Raw genomic sequence first — 16,810 nt, 5'->3', positions numbered from 1 at the left:
TCCGATATATCACCGTGTACATCCCCCTCCTCACAGATTATCAATTCGTCCCCACTGGAATCCACCATCTCAGCTCCCTGTGTACTTTGTGGAGGCAATTGCTGCTGGTCAATGTCTCCGCGGAGGAATTGATTATAATTCATTTTAATGAACATCATCTTCTCCACATTTTCTGGATGTAACCTCGTACGCCGATTGCTGACAAGGTGAGCGGCGGCACTAAACACTCTTTCGGAGTACACACTTGTGGGAGGGCAACTTAGGTAGAATAAAGCCAGTTTGTGCAAGGGCCTCCAAATTGCCTCTTTTTCCTGCCAGTATAAGTACGGACTGTGTGACGTGCCTACTTGGATGCGGTCACTCATATAATCCTCCACCATTCTATCAATGTTGAGAGAATCATATGCAGTGACAGTAGACGACATGTCTGTAATCGTTGTCAGGTCCTTCAGTCCGGACCAGATGTCAGCATCAGCAGTCGCTCCAGACTGCCCTGCATCACCGCCAGCGGGTGGGCTCAGAATTCTGAGCCTTTTCCTCGCACCCCCAGTTGCGGGAGAATGTGAAGGAGGAGATGTTGACAGGTCGCGTTCCGCTTGACTTGACAATTTTGTCACCAGCAGGTCTTTCAACCCCAGCAGACCTGTGTCTGCCGGAAAGAGAGATCCAAGGTAGGCTTTAAATCTAGGATCGAGCACGGTGGCCAAAATGTAGTGCTCTGATTTCAACAGATTGACCACCCGTGAATCCTTGTTAAGCGAATTAAGGGCTGCATCCACAAGTCCCACATGCCTAGCGGAATCGCTCCCTTTTAGCTCCTTCTTCAATGCCTCCAGCTTCTTCTGCAAAAGCCTGATGAGGGGAATGACCTGACTCAGGCTGGCAGTGTCTGAACTGACTTCACGTGTGGCAAGTTCAAAGGGCATCAGAACCTTGCACAACGTTGAAATCATTCTCCACTGCACTTGAGACAGGTGCATTCCACCTACTATATCGTGCTCAATTGTATAGGCTTGAATGGCCTTTTGCTGCTCCTCCAACCTCTGAAGCATATAGAGGGTTGAATTCCACCTCGTTACCACTTCTTGCTTCAGATGATGGCAGGGCAGGTTCAGTAGTTTTTGGTGGTGCTCCAGTCTTCTGTACGTGGTGCCTGTACGCCGAAAGTGTCCCGCAATTTTTCTGGCCACCGACAGCATCTCTTGCACGCCCCTGTCGTTTTTTAAAAAATTCTGCACCACCAAATTCAAGGTATGTGCAAAACATGGGACGTGCTGGAATTTGCCCATATTTAATGCACACACAATATTGCTGGCGTTGTCCGATGCCACAAATCCACAGGAGAGTCCAATTGGGGTAAGCCATTCCGCGATGATCTTCCTCAGTTGCCGTAAGAGGTTTTCAGCTGTGTGCGTATTCTGGAAAGCGGTGATACAAAGCGTAGCCTGCCTAGGAAAGAGTTGGCGTTTGCGAGATGCTGCTACTGGTGCCGCCGCTGCTGTTCTTGCGGCGGGAGTCCATACATCTACCCAGTGGGCTGTCACAGTCATATAGTCCTGACCCTGCCCTGCTCCACTTGTCCACATGTCCGTGGTTAAGTGGACATTGGGTACAACTGCATTTTTTAGGACACTGGTGAGTCTTTTTCTGACGTCCGTGTACATTCTCGGTATCGCCTGCCTAGAGAAGTGGAACCTAGATGGTATTTGGTAACGGGGGCACACTGCCTCAATAAATTGTCTAGTTCCCTGTGAACTAACGGCGGATACCGGACGCACGTCTAACACCAACATAGTTGTCAAGGACTCAGTTATCCGCTTTGCAGTAGGATGACTGCTGTGATATTTCATCTTCCTCGCAAAGGACTGTTGAACAGTCAATTGCTTACTGGAAGTAGTACAAGTGGGCTTACGACTTCCCCTCTGGGATGACCATCGACTCCCAGCGGCAACAACAGCAGCGCCAGCAGCAGTAGGCGTTACACGCAAGGATGCATCGGAGGAATCCCAGGCAGGAGAGGACTCGTCAGAATTGCCAGTGACATGGCCTGCAGGACTATTGGCATTCCTGGGGAAGGAGGAAATTGACACTGAGGGAGTTGGTGGGGTGGTTTGCGTGAGCTTGGTTACAAGAGGAAGGGATTTACTGGTCAGTGGACTGCTTCCGCTGTCACCCAAAGTTTTTGAACTTGTCACTGACTTATTATGAATGCGCTGCAGGTGACGTATAAGGGAGGATGTTCCGAGGTGGTTAACGTCCTTACCCCTACTTATTACAGCTTGACAAAGGGAACACACGGCTTGACACCTGTTGTCCGCATTTCTGGTGAAATACCTCCACACCGAAGAGCTGATTTTTTTGGTATTTTCACCTGGCATGTCAACGGCCATATTCCTCCCACGGACAACAGGTGTCTCCCCGGGTGCCTGACTTAAACAAACCACCTCACCATCAGAATCCTCCTGGTCAATTTCCTCCCCAGCGCCAGCAACACCCATATCCTCCTCATCCTGGTGTACTTCAACACTGACATCTTCAATCTGACTATCAGGAACTGGACTGCGGGTGCTCCTTCCAGCACTTGCAGGGGGCGTGCAAATGGTGGAAGGCGCATGCTCTTCACGTCCAGTGTTGGGAAGGTCAGGCATCGCAACCGACACAATTGGACTCTCCTTGTGGATTTGGGATTTCGAAGAATGCACAGTTCTTTGCTGTGCTGCTTTTGCCAGCTTGAGTCTTTTCATTTTTCTAGCGAGAGGCTGAGTGCTTCCATCCTCATGTGAAGCTGAACCACTAGCCATGAACATAGGCCAGGGCCTCAGCCGTTCCTTGCCACTCCGTGTGGTAAATGGCATATTGGCAAGTTTACGCTTCTCCTCCGACAATTTTATTTTAGGTTTTGGAGTCCTTTTTTTACTGATATTTGGTGTTTTGGATTTGACATGCTCTGTACTATGACATTGGGCATCGGCCTTGGCAGACGACGTTGCTGGCATTTCATCGTCTCGGCCATGACTAGTGGCAGCAGCTTCAGCACGAGGTGGAAGTGGATCTTGATCTTTCCCTAATTTTGGAACCTCAACATTTTTGTTCTCCATATTTTAATAGGCACAACTAAAAGGCACCTCAGGTAAACAATGGAGATGGATGGATTGGATACTAGTATACAATTATGGATGGGCTGCCGAGTGCCGACACAGAGGTAGCCACAGCCGTGAACTACCGCACTGTACTGTGTCTGCTGCTAATATATAGACTGGTTGATAAAGAGATAGTATACTCGTAACTAGTATGTATGTATAAAGAAAGAAAAAAAAACCACGGTTAGGTGGTATATACAATTATGGACGGGCTGCCGAGTGCCGACACAGAGGTAGCCACAGCCGTGAACTACCGCACTGTACTGTGTCTGCTGCTAATATATAGACTGGTTGATAAAGAGATAGTATACTCGTAACTAGTATGTATGTATAAAGAAAGAAAAAAAAACCACGGTTAGGTGGTATATACAATTATGGACGGGCTGCCGAGTGCCGACACAGAGGTAGCCACAGCCGTGAACTACCGCACTGTACTGTGTCTGCTGCTAATATAGACTGGTTGATAAAGAGATAGTATACTCGTAACTAGTATGTATGTATAAAGAAAGAAAAAAAACCCACGGTTAGGTGGTATATACAATTATGGACGGGCTGCCGAGTGCCGACACAGAGGTAGCCACAGCCGTGAACTACCGCACTGTACTGTGTCTGCTGCTAATATATAGACTGGTTGATAAAGAGATAGTATACTCGTAACTAGTATGTATGTATAAAGAAAGAAAAAAAAACCACGGTTAGGTGGTATATACAATTATGGACGGGCTGCCGAGTGCCGACACAGAGGTAGCCACAGCCGTGAACTACCGCACTGTACTGTGTCTGCTGCTAATATAGACTGGTTGATAAAGAGATAGTATACTCGTAACTAGTATGTATGTATAAAGAAAGAAAAAAAAACCACGGTTAGGTGGTATATACAATTATGGACGGGCTGCCGAGTGCCGACACAGAGGTAGCCACAGCCGTGAACTACCGCACTGTACTGTGTCTGCTGCTAATATATAGACTGGTTGATAAAGAGATAGTATACTCGTAACTAGTATGTATGTATAAAGAAAGAAAAAAAAAACCACGGTTAGGTGGTATATACAATTATGGACGGGCTGCCGAGTGCCGACACAGAGGTAGCCACAGCCGTGAACTACCGCACTGTACTGTGTCTGCTGCTAATATATAGACTGGTTGATAAAGAGATAGTATACTCGTAACTAGTATGTATGTATAAAGAAAGAAAAAAAAACCACGGTTAGGTGGTATATACAATTATGGACGGGCTGCCGAGTGCCGACACAGAGGTAGCCACAGCCGTGAACTACCGCACTGTACTGTGTCTGCTGCTAATATAGACTGGTTGATAAAGAGATAGTATACTCGTAACTAGTATGTATGTATAAAGAAAGAAAAAAAAACCACGGTTAGGTGGTATATACAATTATGGACGGGCTGCCGAGTGCCGACACAGAGGTAGCCACAGCCGTGAACTACCGCACTGTACTGTGTCTGCTGCTAATATAGACTGGTTGATAAAGAGATAGTATACTACTAATATTATATATACTGGTGGTCAGGTCACTGGTCACTAGTCACACTGGCAGTGGCACTCCTGCAGCAAAAGTGTGCACTGTTTAATTTTAATATAATATTATGTACTCCTGGCTCCTGCTATAACCTATAACTGGCACTGCAGTAGTGCTCCCCAGTCTCCCCCACAATTATAAGCTGTGTGAGCTGAGCAGTCAGACAGATATATAATATATATAGATGATGCAGCACACTGGCCTGAGCCTGAGCAGTGCACACAGATATGGTATGTGACTGACTGAGTCACTGTGTGTATCGCTTTTTTCAGGCAGAGAACGGATATATTAAATAAACTGCACTGTGTGTCTGGTGGTCACTCACTATATAATATATTATGTACTCCTGGCTCCTGCTATAACCTATAACTGGCACTGCAGTAGTGCTCCCCAGTCTCCCCCACAATTATAAGCTGTGTGAGCTGAGCAGTCAGACAGATATATAATATATATAGATGATGCAGCACACTGGCCTGAGCCTGAGCAGTGCACACAGATATGGTATGTGACTGACTGAGTCACTGTGTGTATCGCTTTTTTCAGGCAGAGAACGGATATATTAAATAAACTGCACTGTGTGTCTGGTGGTCACTCACTATATAATATATTATGTACTCCTGGCTCCTGCTATAACCTATAACTGGCACTGCAGTAGTGCTCCCCAGTCTCCCCCACAATTATAAGCTGTGTGAGCTGAGCAGTCAGACAGATATATATAATATTATATATAGATAATAGATGATGCAGCACACTGGCCTGAGCCTGAGCAGTGCACACAGATATGGTATGTATGTGACTGACTGAGTCACTGTGTGCTGTGTATCGCTTTTTTCAGGCAGAGAACGGATTATAAATAAAAGTGGTGGTCACTGGTCACTATCAGCAAAACTCTGCACTGTACACTACTGAGTACTCCTAATGCTCCCCAAAATTAGTAAATCAAGTGTCTCTCTAATCTATTCTAAACGGAGAGGACGCCAGCCACGTCCTCTCCCTATCAATCTCAATGCACGTGTGAAAATGGCGGCGACGCGCGGCTCCTTATATAGAATCCGAGTCTCGCGATAGAATCCGAGCCTCGCGAGAATCCGACAGCGTCATGATGACGTTCGGGCGCGCTCGGGTTAACCAAGCAAGGCGGGAAGATCCGAGTCGCTCGGACCCGTGAAAAAAAACATGAAGTTCTGGCGGGTTCGGATTCAGAGAAACCGAACCCGCTCATCTCTATGTAGTATCCTACTTTTACTGAGTGTGATGTCACCACTGTAGTATCCTATTATTACTGAATGTGATGTCACCGCTGTAGTATCCCACTATTACTGAATGTGATGTCACCGCTGTAGTATCCTATTATTACTGAATGTGATGTCACCGCTGTAGTATCCCACTATTACTGAATGTGATGTCACCGCTGTAGTATCCCACTATTACTGAATGTGATGTCACCACTGTAGTATCCTATTATTACTGAATGTGATGTCACCGCTGTAGTATCCCACTATTACTGAATGTGATGTCACCGCTGTAGTATCCCACTATTACTGAATGTGATGTCACCACTGTAGTATCCCACTGTTACTGAATGTGATGTCACCTCTGTAGTATCCTACTGTTACTGAATGTGATGTCACCGCTGTAGTATCCTACTGTTACTGAATGTGATGTCACCGCTGTAGTATCCCACTGTTACTGAATGTGATGTCACCGCTGTAGTATCCCACTGTTACTGAATGTGATGTCACCTCTGTAGTATCCTACTGTTACTGAATGTGATGTCACCGCTGTAGTATCCCACTGTTACTGAATGTGATGTCACCGCTGTAGTATCATACTGTTACTGAATGTGATGTCACCGCTGTAGTATCATACTGTTATTGAATGTGATGTCACCTCTGTAATATCCTACTGTTACTGAATGTGATGTCACCGGTGTAGTATCCTACTGTTATTGAATGTGATGTCACCGCTGTAGTATCATACTGTTATTGAATGTGATGTCACCTCTGTAATATCCTACTGTTACTGAATGTGATGTCACCGGTGTAGTATCCTACTGTTACTGAATGTGATGTCACCGGTGTAGTATCCTACTGTTACTGAATGTGATGTCACCGGTGTAGTATCCTACTATTACTGAATGTGATGTCACCGCTGTAGTATCCCACTGTTACTGAATGTGATGTCACCGCTGTAGTATCATACTGTTACTGAATGTGATGTCACCGCTGTAGTATCATACTGTTATTGAATGTGATGTCACCTCTGTAATATCCTACTGTTACTGAATGTGATGTCACCGGTGTAGTATCCTACTGTTATTGAATGTGATGTCACCGCTGTAGTATCATACTGTTATTGAATGTGATGTCACCTCTGTAATATCCTACTGTTACTGAATGTGATGTCACCGCTGTAATATCCTACTGTTACTGAATGTGATGTCACCGCTCTAGTATCCTTCTGTTATTGAATGTGATGTCACCGCTGTAGTATCATACTGTTATTGAATGTGATGTCACCTCTGTAATATCCTACTGTTACTGAATGTGATGTCACCGGTGTAGTATCCTACTGTTACTGAATGTGATGTCACCGGTGTAGTATCCTACTGTTACTGAATGTGATGTCACCGCTGTAATATCCTACTGTTACTGAATGTGATGTCACCGCTCTAGTATCCTTCTGTTTCTGAATGTGATGTCACCGCTGTAGTATCCTACTGTTACTGAATGTGATGTCACCGCTGTAATATCCTACTGTTACTGAATGTGATGTCACCGCTGTAGTATCCTACTGTTACTGAATGTGATGTCACCGCTGTAATATCCTACTGTTCCTGAATGTGATGTCACCACTGTAGTATCCTACTGTTACTGAATGTGATGTCACCGCTGTAGTATCCTACTGTTACTGAATGTGATGTCACCGCTGTAGTATCCTACTGTTACTGAATGTGATGTCACCGCTGTAGTATCCTACTGTTCCTGAATGTGATGTCACCACTGTAGTATCCTACTGTTACTGAATGTGATGTCACCGCTGTAGTATCCTACTGTTACTGAATGTGATGTCACCGCTGTAGTATCCTACTGTTACTGAATGTGATGTCACCGCTGTAGTATCCTACTATTACTGAATGTGATGTCACCACTGTAGTATCCTACTATTACTGAATGTGATGTCACCACTGTAGTATCCTACTATTACTGAATGTGATGTCACCGCTGTAGTATCCTACTATTACTGAATGTGATGTCACCACTGTAGTATCCTACTATTACTGAATGTGATGTCACCACTGTAGTATCCTACTATTACTGAGTGTGATGTCACCACTGTAGTATCCTACTATTACTGAGTGTGATGTCACCACTGTAGTATCCTATTATTACTGAATGTGATGTCACCAAGGTAGTATCCTATTATTACTGAATGTGATGTCACCGCTGTAGTATCCCACTATTACTGAATGTGATGTCACCGCTGTAGTATCCCACTATTACTGAATGTGATGTCACCGCTGTAGTATCCCACTATTACTGAATGTGATGTCACCAAGGTAGTATCCCACTATAACTGAATTTGATGTCACCGCTGTAGTATCCCACTATTACTGAATGTGATGTCACCGCTGTAGTATCCCACTATTACTGAATGTGATGTCACCGCTGTAGTATCCCACTATTACTGAATGTGATGTCACCGCTGTAGTATCCTACTGTTACTGAATGTGATGTCACCGCTGTAGTATCCTACTATTACTGAATGTGATGTCACCGCTGTAGTATCCTACTATTACTGAATGTGATGTCACCGCTGTAGTATCCCACTATTACTGAATGTGATGTCACCGCTGTAGTATCCCACTATTACTGAATGTGATGTCACCGCTGTAGTATCCTACTATTACTGAATGTGATGTTACCTCTGTAGTATCCCACTATTACTGAATGTGATGTCACCGCTGTAGTATCCTACTATTACTGAATGTGATGTCACCGCTGTAGTATCCCACTATTACTGAATGTGATGTCACCGCTGTAGTATCCCACTATTACTGAATGTGATGTCACCGTTGTAGTATCCCACTATTACTGAATGTGATGTCACCGCTGTAGTATCCCACTATTACTGAATGTGATGTCATCGCTGTAGTATCCTACTGTTACTGAATGTGACGTCACCGCTGTAGTATCCTACTGTTACTGAATGTGATGTCACCGCTGTAATATCCTACTGTTCCTGAATGTGATGTCACCGCTGTAGTATCCTACTGTTACTGAATGTGATGTCACCGCTGTAGTATCCTACTGTTACTGAATGTGATGTCACCGCTGTAGTATCCCACTGTTACTGAATGTGATGTAACCAATGTAGTATCCTCTGTTACCTAATGTGATGTCCCCTCTGTAGTATCCTACTGTTACTGAATGTGATGTCACCGCTGTAGTATCCTACTGTTACTGAATGTGATGTCACCGGTGTAGTATCCTACTGTTACTGAATGTGATGTCACCGCTGTAGTATCCTACTGTTACTGAATGTGATGTCACCGCTGTAGTATCCTACTGTTACTGAATGTGATGTCACCACTGTAGTATCCTACTATTACTGAATGTGATGTCACCGCTGTAGTATCCTATTGTTACTGAATGTGATGTCACCGCTGTAGTATCCTACTGTTACTGAATGTGATGTCACCGCTGTAGTATCCTACTGTTACTGAATGTGATGTCACCGCTGTAGTATCCTACTGTTACTGAATGTGATGTCACCGCTGTAGTATCCTACTGTTACCTAATGTGATGTCACCGCTGTAGTATCCCACTATTACTGAATGTGATGTCACCGCTGTAGTATCCTACTGTTACTGAATGTGATGTCACCGCTGTAGTATCCTACTGTTACTGAATGTGATGTCACCGCTGTAGTATCCCACTGTTACTGAATGTGATGTCACCACTGTAGTATCCTACTGTTACTGAATGTGATGTCACCGCTGTAGTATCCTACTGTTACTGAATGTGATGTCACCGCTGTAGTATCCTACTGTTACTGAATGTGATGTCACCGCTGTAGTATCCTACTGTTCCTGAATGTGATGTCACCACTGTAGTATCCTACTGTTACTGAATGTGATGTCACCGCTGTAGTATCCTACTGTTACTGAATGTGATGTCACCGCTGTAGTATCCTACTATTACTGAATGTGATGTCACCACTGTAGTATCCCACTGTTACTGAATGTGATGTCACCGCTGTAGTATCCTACTATTACTGAATGTGATGTCACCACTGTAGTATCCTACTATTACTGAATGTGATGTCACCACTGTAGTATCCTACTATTACTGAATGTGATGTCACCGCTGTAGTATCCTACTATTACTGAATGTGATGTCACCACTGTAGTATCCTACTATTACTGAATGTGATGTCACCACTGTAGTATCCTACTATTACTGAGTGTGATGTCACCACTGTAGTATCCTACTATTACTGAGTGTGATGTCACCACTGTAGTATCCTATTATTACTGAATGTGATGTCACCAAGGTAGTATCCTATTATTACTGAATGTGATGTCACCGCTGTAGTATCCCACTATTACTGAATGTGATGTCACCGCTGTAGTATCCCCATGTTACTGAATGTGATGTCACCGCTGTAGTATCCCACTATTACTGAATGTGATGTCACCGCTGTAGTATCCCACTATTACTGAATGTGATGTCACCAAGGTAGTATCCCACTATAACTGAATTTGATGTCACCGCTGTAGTATCCCACTATTACTGAATGTGATGTCACCGCTGTAGTATCCCACTATTACTGAATGTGATGTCACCGCTGTAGTATCCCACTATTACTGAATGTGATGTTACCTCTGTAGTGTCCTACTGTTACTGAATGTGACGTCACCGCTGTAGTATCCCACTGTTACTGAATGTGATGTAACCAATGTAGTATCCTCTGTTACCTAATGTGATGTCACCTCTGTAGTATCCCACTGTTACTGAATGTGTTGTCACCGCTGAAGTATCCTACTGTTACCTAATGTGATGTCCCCTCTGTAGTATCCTACTGTTACTGAATGTGATGTCACCGCTGTAGTATCCTACTGTTACTGAATGTGAAGTCACCGCTGTAGTATCCCACTATTACTCAATGTGATGTCACCGCTGTAGTATCCCACTATTACTGAATGTGATGTCACCGCTGTAGTATCCCACTATTACTGAATGTGATGTTACCACTGTAGTATCCTACTGTTACCTAATGTGATGTCACTACTGTAATATCCTACTGTTACCTTATGTGATGTCTCCGCTGTAGTATCCTACTGTTATTGAATGTGATGTCACCACTGTAGTAGCCTACTGTTACTGAATGTGATGTCACCACTGTAGTATCCTATTATTACTGAATGTGATGTCACCAAGGTAGTATCCCACTATTACTGAATGTATCCCACTGTTACCTTATGTGATGTCTCCGCTGTAGTATCCTACAATTACTGAGTGTGATGTCACCACTGTAGAATCCCACTGTTACTGAATGTGATGTCACTGCTGTAGTGTCCTACTATTAATGAGTGTGATGTCACCACTGTAGTATCCTACTGTTACTAAATGTGATGTCACCGCTGTAGTATCCCACTATTACTGAATGTGATGTTACCACTGTAGTATCCCACTGTTACTGAATGTGTTGTCACCGCTGTAGTATCCTACTATTACTGAGTGAGATGTCACCACTGTAGTATCCTATTATTACTGAATGTGATGTCACCAAGGTAGTATCCCACTATAACTGAATGTGATGTCACCGCTGTAGTATTCCACTATTACTGAATGTGATGTCACCACTGTAGTATCCTACTGTTACCTAATGTGATGTCACCGCTGTAGTATCCTACTGTTACTGAATGTGATGTCACCGCTGTAGTATCCTACTGTTACTGAATGTGATGTCACCGCTGTAGTATCCTACTGTTACTGAATGTGATGTCACCGCTGTAGTATCCTACTGTTACCTAATGTGATGTCACCGCTGTAGTATCCCACTATTACTGAATGTGATGTCACCGCTGTAGTATCCCACTATTACTGAATGTGATGTCACCGCTGTAGTATCCCACTATTACTGAATGTGATGTCACCACTGTAGTATCCCACTATTACTGAATGTGATGTCACCGCTGTAGTATCCCACTATTACTGAATGTGATGTCACCACTGTAGTATCCTACTGTTACTGAATGTGTTGTCACCGCTGTAGTATCCTACTATTACTGAGTGTGATGTCACCACTGTAGTATCCTATTATTACTGAATGTGATGTCACCGCTGTAGTATCCCACTATAACTGAATGTGATGTCACCGCTGTAGTATTCCACTATTACTGAATGTGATGTCACCACTGTAGTATCCTACTATTACTGAGTGTGATGTCACCACTGTAGTATCCTATTATTACTGAATGTGATGTCACCGCTGTAGTATCCCACTATAACTGAATGTGATGTCACCGCTGTAGTATTCCACTATTACTGAATGTGATGTCACCACTGTAGTATCCCACTATTACTGAATGTGATGTCACCGCTGTAGTATCCTACTGTTACCTAATGTGATGTCACCGCTGTAGTATCCTACTGTTACTGAATGTGATGTCACCGCTGTAGTATCCTACTGTTACCTAATGTGATGTCACCGCTGTAGTATCCTACTGTTACTGAATGTGATGTCACCGCTGTAGTATCCTACTGTTACTGAATGTGATGTCACCGCTGTAGAATCCCACTGTTACTGAATGTGATGTCACCGGTGTAGCATCCTACTATTGCTGAATGTGTTGTCACCGCTGTAGTATCCTACTGTTACTGAATGTGATGTCACCACTGTAGTAGCCTACTGTTACTGAATGTGATGTCACCGGTGTAGCATCCTACTATTACTGAGTGTGATGTCACCACTGTAGTATCCTATTATTACTGAATGTGATGTCACCATGGTAGTATCCCACTATAACTGAATGTGATGTCACCGCTGTAGTATCCCACTATTACTGAATGTGATGTCACCGCTGCAGTATCCTAGTATTACTGAATGTGATGTCACCGATGTAGTATCCTAGTATTACTGAATGTGAGGTCACCCCTGTAGTATCCTAGTATTACTGAATGTGATGTCACCGCTGTAGTATCCTAGTATTACTGAATGTGATGTCACCGCTGAAGTATCCTAGTATTACTGAATGTGATGTCACCGCTGTAGTATTCTAGTATTACTGAATGTATAGCAGCTTGAGGCTACAGCCAAATAAATGTTTGTGTTCTCTGCAGTGACGATGATCTCTGCAAACACTTCCTACAGCAGAATGACTGGAATATGTACAAGAAGGATTTGGTAACCTTGCTCCTGAAGCCTCTCTCTACCAATCGGTATGTAAAGAAAAAGAAACACGCGCTGGCCTTAGCCAGCTGCAGTCCGACAGGTGTCCTAGATCTACGTCCTGTCTCCATAAGGAACACCAGTCCCTCCGGATCACCAAGGGGCATATACGTCTCAGCACAGAACCGGACTGTCCGCCTTATCCACGCAATTACTGTCCCAAGGCCCCAGCTAAGAGGACTAGTACTATAGGACTAGTACATGCCCTAATGTTTCCAGGCATGAAACCTGGGCTACTATTAAAGACTACTATTAAATATTGAGTTCTCCGCAGAGCCAAGGAAATGGTGCACAGTTATAATGTGTCAGTGTATAAGATGAATGTAAAGGTGCATAGAACGTATCAGTAGTTACAGGGTCCCTCCCTCATTCCCTCAATTACAGACAAACGGGAAAATATAGTGCTCACTGACATATGGCAGGGGGGGGGAGAGAACTGTATGCTGGACACCAGGATAAGCAATGGGCGGTACTGTGCTCACTGACATATGGCAGGCGGGGGAGAGAACTGTATACTGGACACCAGGATAAGCAATGGGTGGTACTGTGCTCACTGACATATGGCAGGCGGGGGAGAGAACTGTATACTGGACACCAGGATAAGCAATGGGCGGTACTGTGCTCACTGACACATGGCAGGCGGGGGAGAGAACTGTATGCTGGACACCAGGATAAGCAATGGGCGGTACTGTGCTCACTGACACATGGCAGATGGGGGGAGAGAACTGTATGCTGGACACCAGGATAAGCAATGGGCGGTACTGTGCTCACTGACACATGGCATATGGGGGAGAGAACTGTATGCTGGACACCAGGATAAGCAATGGGCGGTACTGTGCTCACTGACACATGGCAGATGGGGGGAGAGAACTGTATACTGGACACCAGGATAAGCAATGGGTGGTACTGTGCTCACTGACACAGGGCAGATGGGGGAGAGAACTGTATGCTGGACACCAGGATAAGCAATGGGCGGTACTGTGCTCACTGACATATGGCAGGCGGGGGAGAGAACTGTATACTGGACACCAGGATAAGCAATGGGCGGTACTGTGCTCACTGACACATGGCAGGCGGGGGAGAGAACTGTATGCTGGACACCAGGATAAGCAATGGGCGGTACTGTGCTCACTGACACATGGCAGATGGGGGGAGAGAACTGTATGCTGGACACCAGGATAAGCAATGGGCGGTACTGTGCTCACTGACATATGGCAGGCGGGGGAGAGAACTGTATACTGGACACCAGGATAAGCAATGGGCGGTACTGTGCTCACTGACACATGGCAGATGGGAGGAGAGAACTGTATGCTGGACACCAGGATAAGCAATGGGCGGTACTGTGCTCACTGACACATGAAGATGGGGGAGAGAACTGTATGCTGGACACCAGGATAAGCAATGAGCGGTACTGTGCTCACTGACACATGGCAGACGGGGGGGGGGGGGGGGGGGGCGGTATACTGGACACCAGGATAAGCAATGAGCGGTACTGTGCTCACTGACACATGGCAGACGGGGGGGGGGCGGTATACTGGACACCAGGATAAGCAATGAGCGGTACTGTGCTCACTGACACATGGCAGATGGGGGGAGAGAACTGTATGCTGGACACCAGGATAAGCAATGGGCGGTACTGTGCTCACTGACACATGGAAGACGGGGGGAGAGAACTGTATGCTGGACACCAGGATAAGCAATGGGCGGTACTGTGCTCACTGACACATGGTAGACGGGGGGAGAGAACTGTATGCTGGACACCAGGATAAGCAATGAGCGGTACTGTACTCACTGACATATGGCAGATGGGGGAGAGAGCTGTATACTGGACACCAGGATAAGCAATGGGAGGTACTGTGCTCACTGACAGATGGCAGACGGGGGGTGAGAGCTGTATGCTGGACACCAGGATAAGCAATGGGCGGTACTGTGCTCACTGACACAGGGCAGACGGGGGGAGAGAACTGTATGCTGGACACCAGGATAAGCAATGGGCGGTACTGTGCTCACTGACACATGGCAGGCGGGGGAGAGAACTGTATGCTGGACACCAGGATAAGCAATGGACAGTACTGTGCTCACTGACACATGGCAGACGGGGGGAGAGAGCTGTATGATGGACACCAGGATAAGCAATGGGCGGTACTGTGCTCACTGACACATGGCAGATGGGGGAGAGAATGATATGCTGGACACCAGGATAAGCAATGGGCGGTACTGTGCTCACTGACACATGGCAGACGGGGGGAGAGAACTGTATGCTGGACACCAGGATAAGCAATGAGCGGTACTGTACTCACTGACATATGGAAGATAGGGGAGAGAGCTGTATGCTGGACACCAGGATAAGCAATGAACGGTACTGTGCTCACTGACACATGCAGATGGGGGGAGAGAACTGTATGCTGGACACCAGGATAAGCAATGGGCGGTACTGTGCTCACTGACACATGGCAGATGGGGGGGGGGAGAGAACTATGCTGGACACCAGGATAAGCAATGGGCGGTACTGTGCTCACTGACACATGGCAGATGGGAGGAGAGAACTGTATGCTGGACACCAGGATAAGCAATGTGCGGTACTGTGCTCACTGACACATGGCAGATGGGAGGAAAGAACTGTATGCTGGACACCAGGATAAGCAATGGGCGGTACTGTGCTCACTGACACATGCAGATGGGGGGAGAGAACTGTATGCTGGACACCAGGATAAGCAATGGGCGGTACTGTGCTCACTGACACATGGCAGATGGGGGGGGGAGAACTGTATGCTGGACACCAGGATAAGCAATGGGCGGTACTGTGCTCACTGACACATGGCAGATGGGGGGAGAGAACTGTATGCTGGACACCAGGATAAGCAATGGACGGTACTATGCTCACTGACACATGCAGATGGGAGAGAGAACTGTATGCTGGACACCAGGATAAGCAATGAGCGGTACTGTGCTCACTGACACATGGCAGACGGGGGGGGGGGGGGGCGTATACTGGACACCAGGATAAGCAATGAGCGGTACTGTGCTCACTGACACATGGCAGATGGGGGGAGAGAACTGTATGCTAGACACCAGGATAAGCAATGGGCGGTACTGTGCTCACTGACACATGGAAGACGGTGGGAGAGAACTGTATGCTGGACACCAGGATAAGCAATGAGCGGTACTGTGCTCACTGACACATGGCATATGGGGGAGAGAACTGTATGCTGGACACCAGGATAAGCAATGGGCGGTACTGTGCTCACTGACACATGGTAGATGGGGGGAGAGAACTGTATACTGGACACCAGGATAAGCAAAGGGCGGTACTGTGCTCACTGACACATGGCAGACGGGGGGGGTGAGAGCTGTATGCTGGACACCAGGATAAGCAATGGGCGGTACTGTGCTCACTGAGACAGGGCAGATGGCGGAGAGAACTGTATGCTGGACACCAGGATAAGCAATGGGCGTTACTGTGCTCACTGACACATGGCAGGCAGGGGGGTGAGAGCTGTATGCTGGACACCAGGATAAGCAATGGGCGGTACTGTGCTCACTGACACATGGCAGATGGGGGGAGAGAATGATATGCTGGACACCAGGATAAGCAATGGGCGGTACTGTGCTCACTGACACATGGCAGACGGGGGGAGAGAACTGTATGCTGGACACCAGGATAAGCAATGAGCG

General features: G+C 46.0%; 1 protein-coding gene across 1 annotated transcript in view; it reads left to right on the top strand.

The window, feature by feature from the left end:
- The window catches only part of CNBD2 (cyclic nucleotide binding domain containing 2), a 163,188-nt gene extending 149,788 nt beyond the window's left edge, over positions 1-13,400 (top strand). Inside the window, exon 13 of the mRNA XM_063932157.1 lies at positions 13,027-13,400. Coding sequence (XP_063788227.1) covers positions 13,027-13,327 — 301 coding nt within the window. The 3' untranslated portion in view covers positions 13,328-13,400. The remainder of the gene's footprint in view (positions 1-13,026) is intronic.
- Positions 13,401-16,810: the final 3,410 nt, after the last annotated feature.

This window comes from Pseudophryne corroboree, chromosome 7 (assembly GCF_028390025.1).
Source record: "Pseudophryne corroboree isolate aPseCor3 chromosome 7, aPseCor3.hap2, whole genome shotgun sequence".
NCBI lineage: Eukaryota > Metazoa > Chordata > Amphibia > Anura > Myobatrachidae > Pseudophryne > Pseudophryne corroboree.
Note: the sequence above shows the minus strand (reverse complement) of the source record. Positions and strands in the feature narration are given on the sequence as shown.